Source organism: Pelodiscus sinensis, chromosome 1 (genome assembly GCF_052426305.1).
Source record: "Pelodiscus sinensis isolate ZL-2025 chromosome 1, ASM5242630v1, whole genome shotgun sequence".
Classification (NCBI taxonomy): Eukaryota; Metazoa; Chordata; order Testudines; family Trionychidae; genus Pelodiscus; species Pelodiscus sinensis.
In genome coordinates, this window is record NC_143052.1 from 148,113,765 (window position 1) to 148,132,693 (window position 18,929).

Here is an 18,929-nt window from a genome sequence, read left to right on the forward strand (position 1 = left end):
AACCTCACCGTATTTGACTTGGCTGTCTGGGTGAGAGATGTACTTCTGGCTTCTGGGTAACCAAGCAGGTATCCTAGAAGCTGTATTGTTGGTGGTTTAGTGAATCCAAGTCTTAGAAATAACCACCTATTTTGGGGATGGTCTGTCCCATTCTTCACAGGTTGCCCTGATTGAGCAATCTCTGTGTCTCCCGCCCCACTCTCCCGTGCCTTGGACACACTATTGCTGGTGAGGCTTCCGGTATAGCCATAGCTCTCATGGCCAGACTTACATAAGAATGGCCATATGGGGTCAGACCAACGGTCCATCTAACCCAGTACCCTGTCTGCCAACTGTGGCCAATACCATATGCCCCAGAGGGAAGGAACACAACACGTAATTCTCAGGGGATCCCTCCCCTGTCACCCATTTCCAGACAAACAGAGGCTAGGGACACCATTCCTATCCATCGTGGCTAATAGCCATTGATGGATCTAACTTCCACGAATCTATCTAGCTCTTGCTTGAACCCTGTTAAAGTCCTAGTCTTCACAACATCCACTGGCAAGGAGTTCCACAAGTTGACTGTGTGCTGAGTGAAGAAAAACTTTCTTTTGTTTGTTTTAAACCTGCTGCCTATTAATTTCATTGGTGACCCCTAGTTCTTATATTGTTGGAATAAGCAAATAACTTTTCCTTATTCACTTTTTCACACCAGTCATGATTTTATAGACCTCTATCATATCCCCCCTTAGTCTCCTCTTTTCTAAGATGAAAAGTCCCAGTCTTTTTAATCTCTCTTCATATGAGATCCGTTCCAAACCCCTAATCATTTTTGTTGCCATTTTCTGAACCTTTCCAATGCCAATATATCTTTTTTGAGATGAGGCTAGCACATCTGTATGCAGTATTCAAGATATGTGCGCACCATGATTTTATACAGAGGCAATAAGTTATTCTCTGCCTTATTCTCTATCCCTTTTTAATGATTCCTAATATTCTATTTGCTTTTTTGACTGCCGCTGCACACTGAGTTATTTTACTATTTTTTGTACTTCTTTTACTATCATTTTAGTTTAACCTTCTGGAAAGCAAATGTGTTTGCATGCAAATTTGCACTGATAAACTCACCGCGTGCCCTTCCTTCCCCCCCCCCCAAAAAAAAATTAGGCCCTAGGCACCAGCCTAGTTTGCCTGTTTTTGAATCTAGCCTTGGACTTGTCCCCTGGGCTATACTGACAGCTATACAGTAAACATGTCCCTGGAGTTAATGATGGCAGAGTAGAGGAGAAGCACTGGGTGGAAAAGAATAGAAACCATTTTACTGTCTGTATCGGTGTGAATGGCTTCCACAAAGACAGCATCTCCAGGATCCAGGCGCTCCTCCAGGCTGGCTCTTGTGTATTTGGGCCCCGCAGGATCCAGCCCTGAACCAAGACAGAATTCAAGTCTCATTACCAGACATGCTGCTACCCCTAACTAGCCTTGGTTTGGAAGAGTTCAGGTTAGCACCAAGAAATCCAGATGTTGATCCAGACTTCTCCAGGCTGCAAATGGGAACAGGAAGTTGGGTATAATTTGCAGTACATTTGTGAAATCACAGGGTGAAAGTGAGAAGGGAAAGGGTGTTGCCAGAAGGAGCCTGTAATTTTCCTTCTCTCTCCTTTTAACCTCTGCCAGGTAAACACACAATGAGCAACCATTAGAAGTTACAGATTCAGAAAGGACAGACGATCAAGGCCCTGAGTGTGAGGTTGGTGAGCATGTAATTACTGGGGAGGGAAATGGTACTTCTTGACTAAGCGGGGGGGGGGGAGGGGGAAAGAATTGCCAGGCCTCCGGGACGAGGTGGGAGGGTGGGGTCTGTCTTCATGCTCGAGAAAGGGGCAGGGCTGGGGGCAATCTCAGCTCAGCCCAGACTGCGCCACCCCCCCCCCACCCCAGCCAGACCTTAGCGCTGCCCAGAGAGCGCCACCTGGAGCTCTAGCGGCTACTGTTGCCACAATAGCAGCAGCAGCTGAGAGACTCTAGGCCCTTTTGAATTGCTGGGCACTGTGGAAGTTGTCCCGTTTGCCCCCCCTCACTTGTCGGCGTGACTGTGTAGGCCTAGAGAGGATGTAAATAATGAAAATGTTATTGCTGAAGGTGGATTGCTGAAGGTGAAGCAAACTAATCCTGATAATGCAGTTGTTGTTTTGTTTTTTTTAAATGTAGAGGGGTAAGGTTGTAGTGCAGATAGCCTCAGAGGTGCAGTGCATACAAGATGGCCCAGTGTCAAGCTATGTCTACACTGCAGGCTTTTTGCGCAAGAACAGCCGTTCTTTTGCAAAAACTTGCTGGCTGTCTACACTGCACATGCGTTCTTGTGTAAATAAATTTACAGTCTAGCATCAGAAAACAGGGCGTCTTCTGGAAGAGTTATTCCTCTCCCCACGAGGCAGAAGCCCTCAAGTACAAGAACTCTTCCACAAGAGGGCAGTGTAGACAGGCAACATGAATTTCTTGCGCAAGAAGCCCCAATGGCTAAAATGGCCACCAGAGCTTTCTTGAGCAAGAGAGCGTCCATACTGCCATGGATGCTCTTGCACAAAAGCACATCTCTTGCACAAAAGCACATGGCAGTGTGGATACGCTCTTGTGGAAGATTTTTTGCACAAGAACTCTTCCACAAAACAGTTTGTGCGCAAGAAGCTTGCAGTGTAGACGTAGCCCAGTGTAAAGTCCACCCTGTAACCAAGTTAGCTCAACATGGCGACTCTACAGTCATCCACACTGTGCGCGTGTGTTTTTTCCTCTCTCTCTCTCTGTGTGCTGTTCCTCTTTGCTGTTCTTCGTCTGAAATAAAAGTTCTGTGTGTGTGTGTGTGTGTGTGTGTGTGCGCGCGCGCTGTTCCTCTTTGTTGTTCTTCGTCTGAAATAAAAGTTACTCCCTGGACAGCATGACGTTTGGCCTTTGAAACACAGGCATGCTCTTTGTGGTGAGGGGCCCGCATGGACCAAATGATGCAAACTTTTTTGTGGTAACTGGGGTGCCAGGTCCAGTTAGGCTTCCCACCCAGGACATTCTGCCCTTAAGATGGCACAAGCTGTGATGCTGAGAGGGTCATGCCTTTATAATTCATTCCTATTGCTCTCAGTCACACACAGTCCTTTGGGATTGATCACAACATACAAAACTATTTTCAAGCATTAACATTTTGATGCCTATAGGGTCTAGATTTCCCATCATTAACTGATGGTGCAATGGATGGTTGTGTGTGTGTGTGTGTGTAAGCCTGTGCTCACCAGAGGGTTGCTGGACATTACACCAAGAAAAAAATCATTCCTGAACTGCTCTGTAGCTCAAAAGTACCCACAAGCCCAAGACTTCACAGATGAAGGACCATTTTCAATCCCTTCTCATGCTCTTTCTCTCTGTCCTCACAATTCAGGGCCATTGGGAGAATCCTGGACCCAATGTTAACATACCTGTAATCCTTCCCAGCCGGCCTCCATACAAATACCCCACCAGACCTGCAATGTGTGCTCCGAGGCTCACCCCAATGAGGTGGATGGACTTCTCTGACACGCCGCGTGCCTGAGGAGTTGATAATAAAAGTTAGTACTTTTCATCCCCGGCTCTCAAAGCACTTTTCAGAGGTTAGTCACTGTTATCCCCATTTTAAAGATAGGAAAACAGAGGCACAGGGAAAAGTGATCTACCCAATCACACAGGAGACCAATGGAAAAACCTGGTTTTCTGACCCCTAGCTCCTGGGCTGCACAGCTTCTCTTAGTGCATAGGGTAGGCAACCAGAGAAAAACAAGTAGTGGTGGGTAATGGCCTTACTTAGTTCTATCTGCTCTACTGATCATGGACACAAAAACATTCTAAATCAGTGTCCTCCTGCTCCCTCTCTATGGGTATGTCTACACTACCCTCCTAATTCGAAATAGGAGGGTAATGTAGTCATACCGCAATTGCAAATGAAGCCCGGGATTTGAATTTCCCGGGCTTCATTTGCATAAAGCCGGCCGGCGCCATTTTTAAATGCCGGCAGTTCGAACCCCGTGCCGCGCGGCTACACGCGGCACGGAGTAGCTAGTTCAGATTAGGCTTCCTAATCCGAACTAGCTGTACTCCTCGTGGAAGCCTAATCCGAACTAGCTACTCCGTGCCGCGTGTAGCCGCGCGGCACGGGGTTCGAACTGCCGGCATTTAAAAATGGCGCCGGCCGGCTTTATGCAAATGAAGCCCGGGAAATTCAAATCCCGGGCTTCATTTGCAATTGCGGTATGACTACATTACCCTCCTATTTCGAATTAGGAGGGTAGTGTAGACATACCCTATGGGCTGTCTTCTCATCGGGATGCTTCCCTCAGAACCTCCAGGTTGGATGACACCACTCCATCACCAGTACGTCCCTTCAACAGGAACAAGAAAGGCAAGGTCTCTCTCCTGCCTTTGTCACCTCACCGCCCCATGCTGCTCTTGGTTTCTTTTCCTTGTTTCATAGTGTGACAGGGAGCCTGCCCTGCACTGGGCCTTTAAGCCCAGGGCTCAGGCCCTGAGCCTTAGGGTGGCTTGAAGAACCCAGCTGAGGCTGTTAGGCTAATGAGAGCCCAGCTGTCAGATATTCAGAGAAGCCCGGATGGCTAGGAGAGCCCAGCTGTCAGCTATAAAGGGAGGAGCACAGTTTGCTTGGGGGAGAGCCAGTGGAGGGCTGGATGCTGAAGCCAGAGCTCCTAGGAGGGAGAGACCGGGGGGGGGGACAGCCAACAAGGGCTGGAGAGGGGCTGGAGACAAGACCCTGGATTGGTAGCTGGATCATGATGCCGGCTTGGTAAACAGGGTAGTTGAGACAAACACTGCTGATGATGAGCAACCCATACAGACTGTAACTTGCCCTGAGAGGGGCTAGATGAGGACAGTCAGGGGGCACTGAGGCATGGGGGGGGGGCTTGCTCCCTGACACATAGGTTTTAGTTGTATAGGTTAGATACCAATGACCTGAATGGGACTCAAATACCACAGTGTTTTCTGAGTCAGGGCCAACGTGCTGGGATAGGGTGTCAGGCCCCCCAGTCAAATACAGCGGAATGCAGCGGAGACAGGGGAATGGTACAGGACCCAGCACACTTATCCTACCACCTTGGCTTTGATCGTGTTTGAGACCCACTTTTCACAGGTGTAAACGATGACACAAGGGGAAAGTAATGGAGGATCAAGTCCTGTGCCTGCAATATGTGAGGATACAGTCCTTGGCAGGGCCTGTGATTTAGGACAATGCAATATGGTACAATGCAGTGTGGTGAAACACAAGGCTAGGCACAGCAGTATGTGACAATGCTATACAGTAGGGTAAGGGAGAAGGGGCCAAGGGGCGGAGAAAGGCAGTGTCTTTTGTTTACAGACCCTACAGCCATGATGGGTTGCAGCTGGCTGTGTTACTCAGGAGGAAGACAGCAGGGTATCTGAGGGAAGAGGGGGGGAATCTGTCTGGCAACTGCAGTGAGCATAGTATGGAATAAACCGCAGATGTCAGAATGGAAGCCACTGTCTTGGTTGGTTTGCATTTGCATCTCTTTCTGTCCTATCTTGGCCATGCTCCTCCCACTCAGACGTTCATTTCCACCTACCAGCAACTTGCTGATTAACTCAGAAATCATGATGCTCAGCTTCGTGACATTTTCCACAGCACCAGTGTAGTCTCCTCTAGCTCCATAAACCCAGTCAACGGCGATCACATTCACCTTGGCAGCTTGGAGGAATGCACTGGTGAGTTTGCTGATCCAGGAAGGCTTTGTGCCCAGTGCTCTGGTGAGCCATCGGAAATAAATGTTAGATGCCTTCCAAAATGGGGCCTGCACACGTGCAGACTTCCCCACTGGAGTGGTGTCTCAAAACCTCCCTGCTGGGACTGCCACAGAGTAGGTGAAAGTTTTGTCTGCGATCAGCCAGCCCCGAAGAGCCTTCCTTCACCGCAGTTCGCTAACTCTCTTCACCTATAGCCACCCTGCCCATCATGATCCCGAAAGAAACCAGATATTACATGACCAAAACTAACACCTGCAGTGACAACAACCTGAGTGAAATTGCCAATGGTATCAGCCCTGTCGTAATGGGTACACAGCTGGGGTCACTAAGAAACTTCTTTCCATAGAGAGTATAGTCTAGTGAACGGAATATAGTAGAGATCTAGGAATGAGACCTCGGATAAGTTACCAGGGGTTGCAGGCCCATGGACTTAAGGGTTGCCCTGGAATTTTTGAGACTATGAAGTCTCTTACCTGCCTTACTGAAAACAGGGTGTTCCCCTCAAACGGCAGATTTTTAAAGGCATTTGATACTGGAACACCAAACTGATTTAGAAACCTAAATCCCATTCTTAAAAGAGATTAGACAAAATCCTATCAACAGTCAATGGCATTTGGATTTTGGCTGTTAAGTGCCTAAATCCCTTTTTTACAGCGAGGGTTAGGCCCCAAAAATCAGTTGAGCTTTATGATTCTAAGTGTAGCAGTGCCTACGTGCCTTAAAAACATGTGGGCTTTCACCTATCTGTGCCACAATTCCGCTTCCGTAAAATATGTATTTACCTTTGCATGTATTTTAAACTATTTCATTTTATAATATCTTGCACTGAATGGAAATTAAACTAAAAAGATTTAAAATCGGTGATGGGTTTCTGATGATTGCACAGTAAAACAAGCCTTCTTGCCTAGGCCATGCCAGAACCCTTACCTTCAGGGTGTCCTTTATCCCATCTTCCACCAGGGCAGCACTGCTCTTGGAGGGGGGGCTGAAGCCCACCACCCTGCTGTCCCTAGGTGAATGCTTGAGCCCCTAGACCACGCCAGAACCCACCCCAACCCTTCATCTTCAGGGTGTTCCTTATCCTGCCTCTTTGGTGGGCTGCTTTAACAATCCTGGCTCAAACCCTCTGCCTACAGGATGAAAAGAAGCGAAATGGGTTCAGCAGACTTCCTAGCAGATTAAGAAAGCTAGGCACTCAATGACTGGAGGAGGGAGAGGGACAGAGGGAGAAACTTCCAAAGCAAAGACCCTTCATGAAGGAAACCAGTTACAAAACAGGGAGAAGAGTGACTTGGTAGTGGGGGGAGAGTCCTGGGGGTTTTAAACCTGAAATTTGAAGTATTTTAATCATCTCTGCAGTTGGTCTAAAACGAGGGTGAAAAAGTCACAAAAAAGTATTAACATTCCCACCCCCTCTTTTGCCCCCCTGGAATTAGAATGTTGACTAGATTGTTCACTGTCATGATGCAATTCAACTCTTTTGTAATGGCATAAATTCTCTGCTAATTCAAACCAATGAGCTCCCACCAAAGCATCTTGCCCGACTGTGGATTATAAATTCTTTGGGGAGTATCACTTCATTCCGAGTTTGTGCTGTGCCTAGCACCAGGGGGTTCTGGTCTATGACCAAGTCTCCTAGGAGCTATGGTAATACAAAAAATAATTAATTGCTGAGCCGTGACACAGGAGAGAGGGGATCTCTGTGGTAACTTGGACTAAAAGTGTCCAGTTCAGTTTATGCTTACCTGAAGCCATGGATTATTATCTTAGTGTCCAGGCTAGTATTGAAGTTTGAGTTCTTGAGATCATCACCAACTGATATCAGCTGCCCACAGCTGGAGTTGGAGGAGGTGAACAGAAGAAACTGGACCTTAAGTTTGGTGACCTGTAAGAAACTTGCCTTCTGAAAGTCCGAGCAGGCCTGCTCAGGGAAATGGGTCTCATTCTCTGCAGTGAGAAAAACAAAACCATGCAGGCCTAGTCTGTGTGTGCCCAATAAGAAAGAGCAAATGGAGTGCAGGTGAGGCAGGCAGTGGGTTCATAGTTAGGGCACTGCACTGAAACATTAGAGCATGGGATACAGTTCTCCACTCTATGCCAGCCTTCTAGTCACTTAATTTTTCTGTGCCTCAGTTTCCCCTGGATAGTATTCTTGTGGCCTGTTGATGGTTCACTATTGTGTATCAGCAACTCACCAGACCTGAGCTACTCAGTACACCTAACACACTGCTGTCATAATCTATTGTATACAAACTAACAACACACTAGTCCCTAAAATCATTGTGTGGTGTATGTGTAACCACCGCCTGGTGGATCTGAACCTGGGATCTCTGGAGCTTAGCATAGGAGCCTCTACCCTTTGAGCTAAAAGCCAGCTACCTCTCAGCCCACGCTGTAGAGGTGTCTTTATTCTTATCTGTTGCTGTGGGCTAGGTGTCACTGCATGAGACAGTGACCCACACTAGGGCTGTGTCTACACTGGCACCCTTTTCCGTAAAAGGGATGCTAATGAGACCAGTCAGAATTGCAAATTCCGCGGGGGATTTAAATATCCCCCGCGGTATTTGCATGAACATGGCTGCCGCTTTTTTCCGGCTCGGGGTTTTGCTGGAAAAAAGCGCCAGTCTAGACGGGATCTTGCGGAAAATAAGCCCTTTTCTGGAAGATCCCTTATTCCGAAAGTAGGAATAAGGGATCTTCCGGAAAAGGGCTTATTTTCCACAAGATCCCGTCTAGACTGGCGCTTTTTTCCGGCAAAACCCCGAGCCGGAAAAAAGCGGCAGCCATGTTCATGCAAATGCCGCGGGGGATATTTAAATCCCCCATGGAATTTGCAATTCCGAAGTGTCTCATTAACATCCCTTTTACGGAAAAGGGTGCCAGTGTAGACATAGCCTAGGTGTATGGGTTACATATGCATATGGGGTGAACAGACAGTTCCATACATATATGCTGGAATTATGTTCTTAAAATGGATCTGGCAAGCAATACATAAAGCCAGTCTGCCCTAGATGAAAGCACGTATATTTACTTTTTCCCAACAGCCAGGCAAAGACAATGAAGACACATTTACATAAAAGGTAAACAGAGCTGACAAGTGGAGAAGAAAACAGCCTGGCTTCTACACTCCAGCAGCAAAGAGAAACTTTCAAGAATACATTTCAAAGGTTACTGGACTATCAAAAGAAGAAAAGAGAATCATTAAGTTATCTTTCATCTTAGAGACAAAGAAACCAAGCCCAAGCATTTTGAGCTCTGTGAAGCGTCCTGGCTAAAAAACTGGCCAGCCAGACTGGAAGAATAAGTGAGAAAAACTTCTTTGAACGAAGGACTTTAATTTAAGTTAGACTGAAGTCTTAGAAGCGTGTTCTTACTTTGATTTGTTTGTAAGCATTTTTAGCTTCATTCCTTATCCTTAGGTTCACTTAAGCCGATTCTCTCTCTCTCTCTCTCCTCCCCGCCCCCCCCCACAGGATGACACAGTGACATAATCACATCACTCTGTATCCCACAGCCCTTTTCCCCTCTGCCACCCTGCCTCCTCCTGGCTGCTAACCCAGCAGGTATCAGCAATCTATGGCTTGGGAGCAGCACTGAAGGTAAGCTGCTGCTGCTGGTAAGCTTGTGGAAGGAGGGGAGGAGGTGGAAAATTGTGAGACTGCAGCAGACGAGTGGGTGGGGTGGGGGCTGCAGGAGAGACCTGCTGCAGGGGAGGGCCGAGACTGGGAGACACCCACCCACTGCAGGTCTCACTGCTACTGTCCCTCCCCCTGCCACCAGAGCATCTCACTTTAAAACTCTGGCAGCTGTCATGTGGCCTGGCCCAACCCCACTCCACCCTGGTGGCTGGAGGGAGAGAGCTGGTCCAGCCTTGGCCTCGGCCCAGGCCAACCCCCTGGCAGCCAGGGAGGAGGAACCAGGCCAACCACAACCTTGGCCCGGCCCATCCCTACCGGCAGCTGGTGGTGGGGAGAGCCAGGGCTGGCCTGGCTTCTGGCAGGGATGGACCTAGCAGCAGGAGGGAAAGAGTCAGGGCAGGCCAGGGCTGCCATGCTTCTGCCTGGCCCTCCCCAGCAGCTGGGGAAGGAGCTGGGGCTCCTCCCCCAGAGAGGGGGGCTGGCGAGTACAGCGAGCAGGGGGCACAGCCCCCTAGCATTAATACACTTATTTTTTCCTTAACAATAAACTAATTCCATGCTTTGGTTGAAGTGGAGAGTTTATCGACCCCCAATTAAGTAAATTAGCGGCTGGGCACTGCTGTTTCAGGGAGCAGTGAACTAGCTGCCAGTGCTACAATCAGAAGGGCGGAGGACTGCAAATTAGGGATGTTAAAACAGTTGACCAGTTAAATGATAGCGCTTAACTGATCAACCGTTTTAATCTAGGGACTGCTGCCCTGCCCACTGTCTGGCCCTACCATAGCCGCAGTCATGGGGCCTCACCGTGGCCGTGGGGTTCCGTCAGCTGGCCCGCCAGCCCCTCTGTGGCTGGTCCTCCTCTAGCCTGGTACAATTGGCTGCCACCAGAGTTCACTGGCAAGGGCCAATTCACTGTTTAACATCCCTAGTGCGAACAGACATCTCTGGGGAACTCAGGAATTGGGGTTGGCTGAGTGTCATCTACTAGGGAAGGCTTGGACTGAGAGAGTCATGAAGAGTTTGTTACATGGCAGACAAGCGGGTTTGTCAGTAACTGACACACACAACGTAGCTGCAGCACAGTTCTCCCTTGCTGAGGCTAGGAAGAGTATCAGTGACTCTCGATCCTGGAAACTCCAACAGATAGATTAGCTAGAGTTGTAACTATTCGGACTGTAAAGTGTTTGTGGAAGTGTCTTTTGCTTTATCTTCGTGCAGTTCTAGCTACAACGAAGCTCTGATCATGGAGGACTGGCTTCAGAAAGGCTCAAACTGTTCAATGACCTTCGTGAAGCCCATTCGGGTCAGAGTAATTCTTGCACGTATGCTCTTCCACCTCCAGCCTATGGCCCACCTGGCTACTCTTAGTCACTGGAGATCTAGAGATTGCTCTCTCCAGACACTATCAATGACACAGTGAGCATCAGCCAGAGAGAATCATTCCACAGAATAGTAAGGTCCCTCTTTGGTCTCTTAAGGTAAAGCTTCTAGCCTCCACTCTCATGACACCACATCTGCCACAGTGCCCCAAACGTCTTTTATTCTGTGCGGTACATTTGTCATTTTAAAAACAGTAGAAGCGCACTGAAAAAAAGGTATTCTCACTCTGGAAAAAGAGCATCAGCGCAGGCTGTTATTGAAGTAGAGTGCTATAACTGTGCTGGTATAGTTAGGCTGGTAAACAAGTCCTTTCTGTTTCACTTGGTCTATCACCACAGTACGGAATTTGCCAAGTGCATTGTAAAGTTAAACATATTACTTGCAAAATGTTTTAAAATCTTGGTATGGAGTACGCTAGAGCATTGTTGTATTTTTCATATGCTCAGAGACATGCATGCACGCACATGTGCAGGAATGACATGGGTGCTGATCTGAAAATGTGCCTGGTAGGTCACATTCATCCTTGGTACAGCCCCTCTGAAAAGCTTGATTCTTCTCCATGTTCATTCTATCGCCACCACATCCTAAACTTTCTTTCCTTTTCTAAACAACCTTGAAGCCATGTTTAAAACCGAAACAAGAAATCCCCTTGGAAATCACTTGTTACTCCAGCCGAGGATACGCCAAATAGATCCCAGAGGGACCAGGGTTGAATGCAATGAACTGAGTCAAAAAACTCAGTGCCCAAGTCTCCCACTGCAGAATATGAGAATCTCCCACTGGTGTCCGTTGAGGACTTACCCATACCTGTGGACAGGGAAGGAAGAACCAGGCTCAGGGGCTACATTTCTGACTGCAACTAATCAATTGTATGATCGGGCAAGGCTGATTAGAAAGGACTAATTCAGTGGCAGTCCTGCACCTTCCATGAACAGCAGCTGGCGGCAAATGTGAGAAAGAGCAGGCAGTTTCACTGTGGGCTGTGCAGCCTCCTTAGGACTGTAGCATAACAGAAGTTTTTCAGTGATAGAAATGTAGCCGTGTTAGTCTGGTGTAGCTGAAACAAAATACAGGACAATGTAGCACTTTAAAGACTAACAAGATGGTTTATTAGGTAAGAGCTTTCTGAGGAAGTGGGTCTGGCCCATGAAAGCTCTCACCTAATAAACCATCTTGTTAGTCTTTAAAGTGCTACAGAAGTTTTTCAGTGATGTTTTTTTTTTTAAACCAACCATAGAGACCCAGATCTTCTTCCTTATTTCAGATCAGATATGCTCAGGTTTCAAGACTGAAGTTGTTTTTCTCATTTAGCAACTCAGCCAACACCCCATCTGGCCGGTTCTACCTACCGCCTGCTCATAAAGATTTTGCAGCGTGCTCCTGCTGTTACTTTTGTAAAGCTAAGCGGATGGACCCACCTCACAGAGACACAAGTGCCAAAGCGGTTGAACTTGTATGGGCAGTTAAGAAAGAATCATTTCTACAGTCACTCTTCTGATCCAAACCACACTTGACTAACAAGGATCTGATAAGTTAGATTGCAGAGGGCCCCAGTCAGTTGAATCCACAACCAGAATCTACATCTGTCAAATTTTCCTACTCCTTGCCTGCCGCCTCTGGTGCCTGAGCCTCCCCCCCAGTATCCACCTCACCTGCACATGCTGGGCTGAGCAGCAGGACAACAGAGAGAACAAAGAGAGGTTTCTTCTTCCGATCCTCAGCCTTATTCCTGGTCAGTCTTCTCATGCTGTTATCCACAAGGACAGCACCAGAGGTGAGAGAAAGGCCAACTTTCTGCAGCAAGGGCCTTCTGAGCAAGTTGGCTCTGTTAATGTTTAACACAGCCTGTGTTTGGGGGGGAAAAATTAGGAGCCTCTTTACTTCTGCCCAGGTTTGATTATTGGCCAGAGTCTCAGCAACAGGCACAGGACTTTATTGATTCTCACATGAAGGACATTGGACCCACTCTCCTCTCCAAACAAACAGCCCCAGAAGTCACTTATTGGATCGATTAGCTGTAGCTGGGTTCTTGTTACAAAGTTGAAGTGATACTCTACAGCCCCTGTGTTCAAAGTGCTTTATTAACATCAACAAATTAAAGCCTCAAAGCTCCCTGGTAAGGTATGGAAGTATTGTCAGCCTCATTTTATGGAGAGCAATGAACATCAGCTATTGGTTGGTGGCCTGAAATCGTGTATTATCTAGGGGTCTTAAGGACCAGTCAACTAGTCAACTATCCGACAAGCAAAAGCTTATCAGATAGTCAGTTGACTAGTCGATTCGCCCTACCCCTTGCTGCCTCTATCAGATAGAGGCAGCAAAAGAGAGGGGAGGGGGGTACTTCAAAGGGCAGTGCCACACAGCTGAGCCCCAGCGGCTGTGGAGCCCGGGGTCATTCCGCAGAATCCAGGATCAATTGGGGAGTCCCCAGCTGATCTCTGGTTCTGGGGGAAAGCCGCAGGGAGCCCAGGATCAGCTGGGGAGTCACCAGCTGACCCCGGCTCTGCACAGCATTTCAGATCTGCAATGCAGCATGGAGCCAGGAGTCAGCAGGGGACTCTGAGTCCCTCGCTGACCCGGAGCTCCATGCTGCTCCTGCAGGGGACTCTTGTACATTTCAAAGCAGGCACCCGCATGCAGCCCACAGTCAGCAGAACTTCCTGCTGGCCCTGTGGGGGTTGCACACGGAGTTCCGCATTCCTCTTTTGAAACATTTCAAAGGAGGAATGCGGAAGTGCCTCTCGACTAGTTGATGGAAATTCCATCAACTACTCAACTAGTCAATTAACCCATATTTAACATCCTTAGTATTATCTGCAGCAAAGATTCATAGCTTCATAAATCAAGCGAAGAAGTTAAGGCCAGAAGGCACCATTCTGATCACCTAGCCTGACCTTCTGTATAAGTCAGGCCATAAAAGTTCTCCCCGTGATTCTTGGGTTGAGTCCTGTAACTTCTGCTTGAGCTAAAGCATCTCTCCTAGAAAGATCTCTAGTCTTATAGCTAGGCTTGCTATTAAGTCTTCAAGGGAAGGAAAATCCACCACACCCACAAGTAAGTTGTTCCAATGGTGAGTTACCTTTCTCTGAGAAAAATGTGCACCTAATTCCCAGTATGAGACTGTCTAGGAGAAACTGCATCATAGCTAGAAGAGCTGTGAAGAAAACATGGGGTTTCTGTGTCCCTGTATCATTTATTGCCTCTTTTATGCAGCTGCAGGGATCCAGGGATTTCCTATGCCTGGCTGCATCTAAAGCATTTTCTACATTGAAGTTTTAGCCACTGATGTAGTCACACCAGTGTAGCTGCAGCAAGTGCATACTCATAACGCAGAAGCTGCTAACAATAAATAAAGTTGGAAGATGTTATCTTATTATTTATCAACTAGCCAATTAGCCCATCATAAGACGGGATTTTCAGATCTCTCCTCCACATCAGTCTTCTCTCCTGAGCCTCTGGTCTCTCGCTCCGCCTCTCTTTCTCTCTCCTCCTCCTACTTCCTCCCCCTCTCTCTCTCAGCTCTCCTCCACCTCCTGCCTCTCTCTCCGTTTCTCTCTTTCACTTCTCCTCCCCCTCCTGCCTCTCACTCGGGGGACCACAGAGCCCAAATGGCCATTTGGGCTCCGCACTCCCTGTGCTGCATGGGGGGGGCGGAGCCCAAACGGTTGCTGCGCCGCTTGCTCCCACGCGGCGGCCTGGCTGAACAGCGCAGAAGTCAGCCGAGCGCCATGGCGGGAGGCGAAGGGGGGGGCGGGGTGATGATGTTCATGGCCAGGGGGCGGGGCCTGGAGCCGCTGTCACGCCGCACATCACCGCCCCGCCCCCCTTCGCCTCCCATCGTGGCACTTGGCTGACTTCTGCGCCGCTCAGCTGGGCCGCCGCAGGGGAGCAAGTGGCACAAGCGGCCATTTGGGCCCCGCACTCCCCATGCAGCGCAGGCCACCCAGAGGGAACAGCCAGCATTTCAGGCAACAGCGCCCCCCAGAGGGAACAGCCAGCACTTCGGCATTACAGACTCTCAGACACTGGGCTACTATATATATGATGCCATAAGCGTGCGTAGGGTATTACAGATGTGCAGGGGATGACAAACCATGGTGAAATCCATGCCCCAGCCCTGCACCACGCATGTGCCAGACCCGCATTGTGCATTCGCGCGCCGCCGGTGAACAGGGCGACCGGCTGAAAACTACTCACCATGGGTGAGTAGATACACTGATTTGTCGAGCCCTGCAGATGTGTAAGAGAGGTCTTTCACCCCAAGGGCTTAACTAGATGAAAACAGCTCATTCTACTCTTTCATGCTTTTAAGCCGAGGACAAAAGGTCTGTTACCAATCCTAGATCAGCATGTGACTATGCAAACATCTGACAAATTCCATCTCCCTGAGTCGGATTGGGAAGCCAGGTCAAAGGCACATATTTTGGGTCTTTCTGATGATGTCACACTGGGTGCAGTACATGTCACTAGTGTGTGATGGGTCCTAATCATTGAAGACCAAACCAAATCCCGACACTCTATGTTAAGCGAGATGGAAATGGGATGATAGTCAAGGATGCTCATGCCCATGTATTGCTCCAAACCCCATCTGTAGTGGGGTGTGCTCCCCATTCTGCACCTCCAAAAGCTGAATTAGGCCTGGGGAGTTTTAGGTAGGAGACAGCTAATTAGCTTACCTGTGGGGGACAGGTGGGGCTTCTATAAAAGACAGGAAATTGGATGCAGAAGGGGCAACAGGGAGAAGTCTGCAGCCACTTCCTGGCAGAAGGGAGGTATGGCCAGGGGGTAGAGGGTATAGAGATGAGTTGCCTAAAGCTACTTCTTAGGAGGAGAGAATGGGGTGGGCCAGAAGCATGGGTGGTGGGTAAAGGTAGGGCTGGGGGAAGCAAACCTTTGGCCCTGCCCCTTCTGCCCAGGCCCTGCCCCCACAGGAGACAAGCCCACCTTCCAGCACCACAGGGAGATGGAGTGGCAAGCAGCCCCTCCCTAGCCCTGGAGCACAGGGAGGGTGGGCACTCAGGGGCAGCAGCACTCCGCCTCCAGTATGCTACAGCAGGCGTTCTGGGGGCAGAGTATGGGTGGGGCCAGGCTGGCGGTTTGGGAAGGCCTAACATACCCGCCACCCCGGCCAGATGGCATGGAAGTGGCTTGGGAGAAAACAGGAAACAAACCTTGGCTGCTGCGTAGAGGGTCCGTGAGCCAGAGCCTGGAGGAGAGGATGTGCCCGGGTTTCTCTGCCAGCCACTGTGGAAGGGGCAGTGTGAGACAGTAAAGCGGAAGACTGCCTGGGAGCACGCTTCCTGCCCTCTCCCCGGAAACCACAGCAGTGGCCTAACTGCAGTGTTGAGTCATAAGGAGGCTGCGCTGGTTCTGAGAAAAAGGCTGCACAGGAGATACCGACAGGGTGGAATTGCTACAAGGAGGGTTGGACTGACCAAGCTCTTTCCCATAACCACCAAGAGGTGTTGTTGTACCGTAGAGTACAACAACCTGTCACACCGTCACTCTGCAAGAACAGCATATGGAGGGAGCAACTGGTTCAGTCTAATGGGCATGAATGGCTCTCCCACCATATTCCTGTACAAACTTACAAGATATCAGTGGATTTATTGAGCCCTTCACCTTCACACAAGCTGCCCAAAACCATCAATGCAACCTCATGTCTTAGATGATCCTTCACAGAGGATTTGGGGATGTGGGGGTTGTTTCAGGCCAGACAGTTCTCTTATCCTCTAGGCCCCTTCGTGTTCCCCCATCCCAGCAGGTGGCATGGCTCCATCCTTCCCTTGTGACCATAGCCCCTGGTGGCCGGAGTCTTGGGGCAGCCATGCCACAACCTGATCCTTCCTGGGCGGTCAGAGAGCCAGGCTGCCATGCTGTGGCCCAGCCCTCCCATGGCCCCAGCCCTTCCTGTCAGCCATGCCTGGGCCTTTTTTAAATTGCCCGGCCCCAGTGCAGCTGCCCCTGTTGCTCTCCCCTCACCCACTACTCACCCATAGACAGCCCTGCTAGATCATGATCTAATAATTCCTCCTGGTCTTAAACTCTATGAATCTATGGGAGCTGCATTAAAAACCAGGAATTCCTGTTCCCCAGTCTCCCTTTCCTACTTCAACAAGTCAACTGTACTAATGCCTTTCAAACTTAGACCGTGAGAGGCAAGTTTTTACTTTAAAGAGCCACTCCTGCTTGCCTTACGCACACAATCCCACTGACTTCAGGGGCACTGTTGATGAGTAAGGATTGGAGCAATCCTTTTGGGATCATTCTCTAAACTATCAAACTGATCTCATAAATTAAAAATGCAGCCTCCATAGCAACTGTATGGGTGTAGCAACCCTGTGTTTATTCCTTATAGTAGCACATAACAGACCACAGGAAAGAAACCAGTGAACGTTTCCTTCTTTCTGCAGTTAAAATGAAAATAACTAAGCCTTCTTTTTAGCAGGATTTATTAGTTAATATTTATGAAGTGTTTTGCAAATACACAGTACAATATAGTAAGTGCTGGGTATTAGTATTGCAACATTATGTTAATACAAACCTGTAGGTAAAATGTGCAGAAGAGATGTATGTGTCTTCACAGCACTGTATGCACTTTGAGAGCTGTGAAAGGAACCTATCCATTACATGCTACCAAGTTGCTTAAAGGGCCAAGTTCCTTTTTTGCAGTTACAGAGATGTTTCCAGCAGGTTTTTTTTAAGTCATTGTGATGCTTTGGGAAATGTGACTACATACAACCTACAAGTTTGGGTTCGTTGGATGAAATTGCTATAGCATCAAAATCATGAGGGCTTGCTTACTCTTGAGTAGGGATTCTCAAACTGGGGAATGGGAGGGATCCCTTGGGGTTGTGAGATTATTACATGGGGGGTTGCAAACTATCAGCCTCCACCCCAAACCCCGCTGTACCTCCAGCATTTATAACGCTGTTAAATATATTAAAAAGTGTTTTAATTCATAAAAACACTCAGAGGCTTGCTGTGGGAAAGGGGGTCAGCACTAGAAAAGTTTAAGAACCCCTGCACTAGAGAGCCTTTTCGAAGATAAATATGACAGAAAGAATGTCAGTGCTGGAGCATAAGCTGATAAAAGGTGTACTGCTAGAACAGCTACACCACCGCCTGGAACAACACTGTCTACACTACAATATACGGCTGAATTTATTAAGGTCAATTTTTTTAGCATTTGAATTTGGTGCATGTCCCCACTCCGCATAAGAGTTCCATATAGCATGTTCCCAGTAGGGCAGCTACTGTTGACTTTGACAGCGATGCACTGTGGGTAGCTATCCCACAGTTCCAGCTGCCCCTTTGCATTCTGGAATATGCTCCCAGTGCCCGATGGGACCAAAACAGTGCAGCGGGTGATTCTGGGTACATGTTATCAGCATCCCATAATGCACTTATCTTCTCCCTCCCACACCCTCACTTGCAAACAATGGTTTTGCACCCTTTTTTCCCAGCTATCTGTGCAGACGTCATACCAGGGTGAGCATGGAACCCAGCATGGAACCTGTTCAGCATCAAAGCACTATGGCAGTCATTGCAACCATTTAGGCCGTGTCCAGACTCAGGGGTTTTTTCGGGAAAAGTAGCCTTTTCCCGAAAAAACTTCCCCTGCGTCCAGACTCAAGCCGCGTTCTTTCGAAATTTCGAAAGAACGCGGCTTTTCTTTCGATGGCGGTAAACCTCGTTTCACGAGGAAGAACGCCTTCTTTCGAAAGTTCCTCTTTCGAAAGAAGGCGTTCTTCAATATAAAGAGGCCGTCTTCGAAAGAGAGCATCCAGACTCGCTGGGTGCTCTCTTTCGAAAAAGCGGATTTCTCTTTCGAAAGATCCGCCTGCAGTCTAGACGCGATCTTTTGAAAGAGGCTCTTTCGAAAGATGCCTCTTTCGAAAGAAGCCTGCAGTCTAGACATAGCCTTAGTGCCTTATGCTGCTGTACGTCCAAAACCTATCCTCGGCCCGCCAGAATGATGAAGAATCTCAGGAGGTCATGAACAGACTCTTGTGTGAAGCACTTGAGATAAGCAATTGGCAGATGATGGGGACATTCAATCTTCTGGACACAGTGGAACACTGGTTCTGGTGCTGTGGGACTGCACAGTGATGCAGCTAGGGGATGATCAACAAG

At 48.6% G+C, this 18,929-nt stretch overlaps 1 protein-coding gene across 2 annotated transcripts in view; it reads right to left on the reverse strand.

Moving 5' to 3' along the window:
* PLA1A (phospholipase A1 member A) overlaps positions 1–16,116 on the reverse strand; it is a 29,346-nt gene extending 13,230 nt beyond the window's left edge. Inside the window, exons 1-6 of one of the 2 annotated variants that reach the window (XM_075905578.2) lie at positions 15,965–16,116; positions 12,446–12,618; positions 7,521–7,722; positions 5,598–5,775; positions 3,447–3,555; positions 1,305–1,406 (exon numbers count right to left, since the gene is read on the reverse strand). In XM_075905578.2, the coding sequence (XP_075761693.2) occupies positions 1,305–1,406; positions 3,447–3,555; positions 5,598–5,775; positions 7,521–7,722; positions 12,446–12,539 (685 nt within the window). In that variant the 5' untranslated portion in view covers positions 12,540–12,618; positions 15,965–16,116. Of the gene's footprint in view, positions 1–1,304; positions 1,407–3,446; positions 3,556–5,597; positions 5,776–7,520; positions 7,723–12,445; positions 12,639–15,964 lie in introns of both variants that reach the window. The other variant, XM_075905568.2, reaches the window with a different exon arrangement.
* Between the last annotated feature and the right edge of the window lie 2,813 nt (positions 16,117–18,929).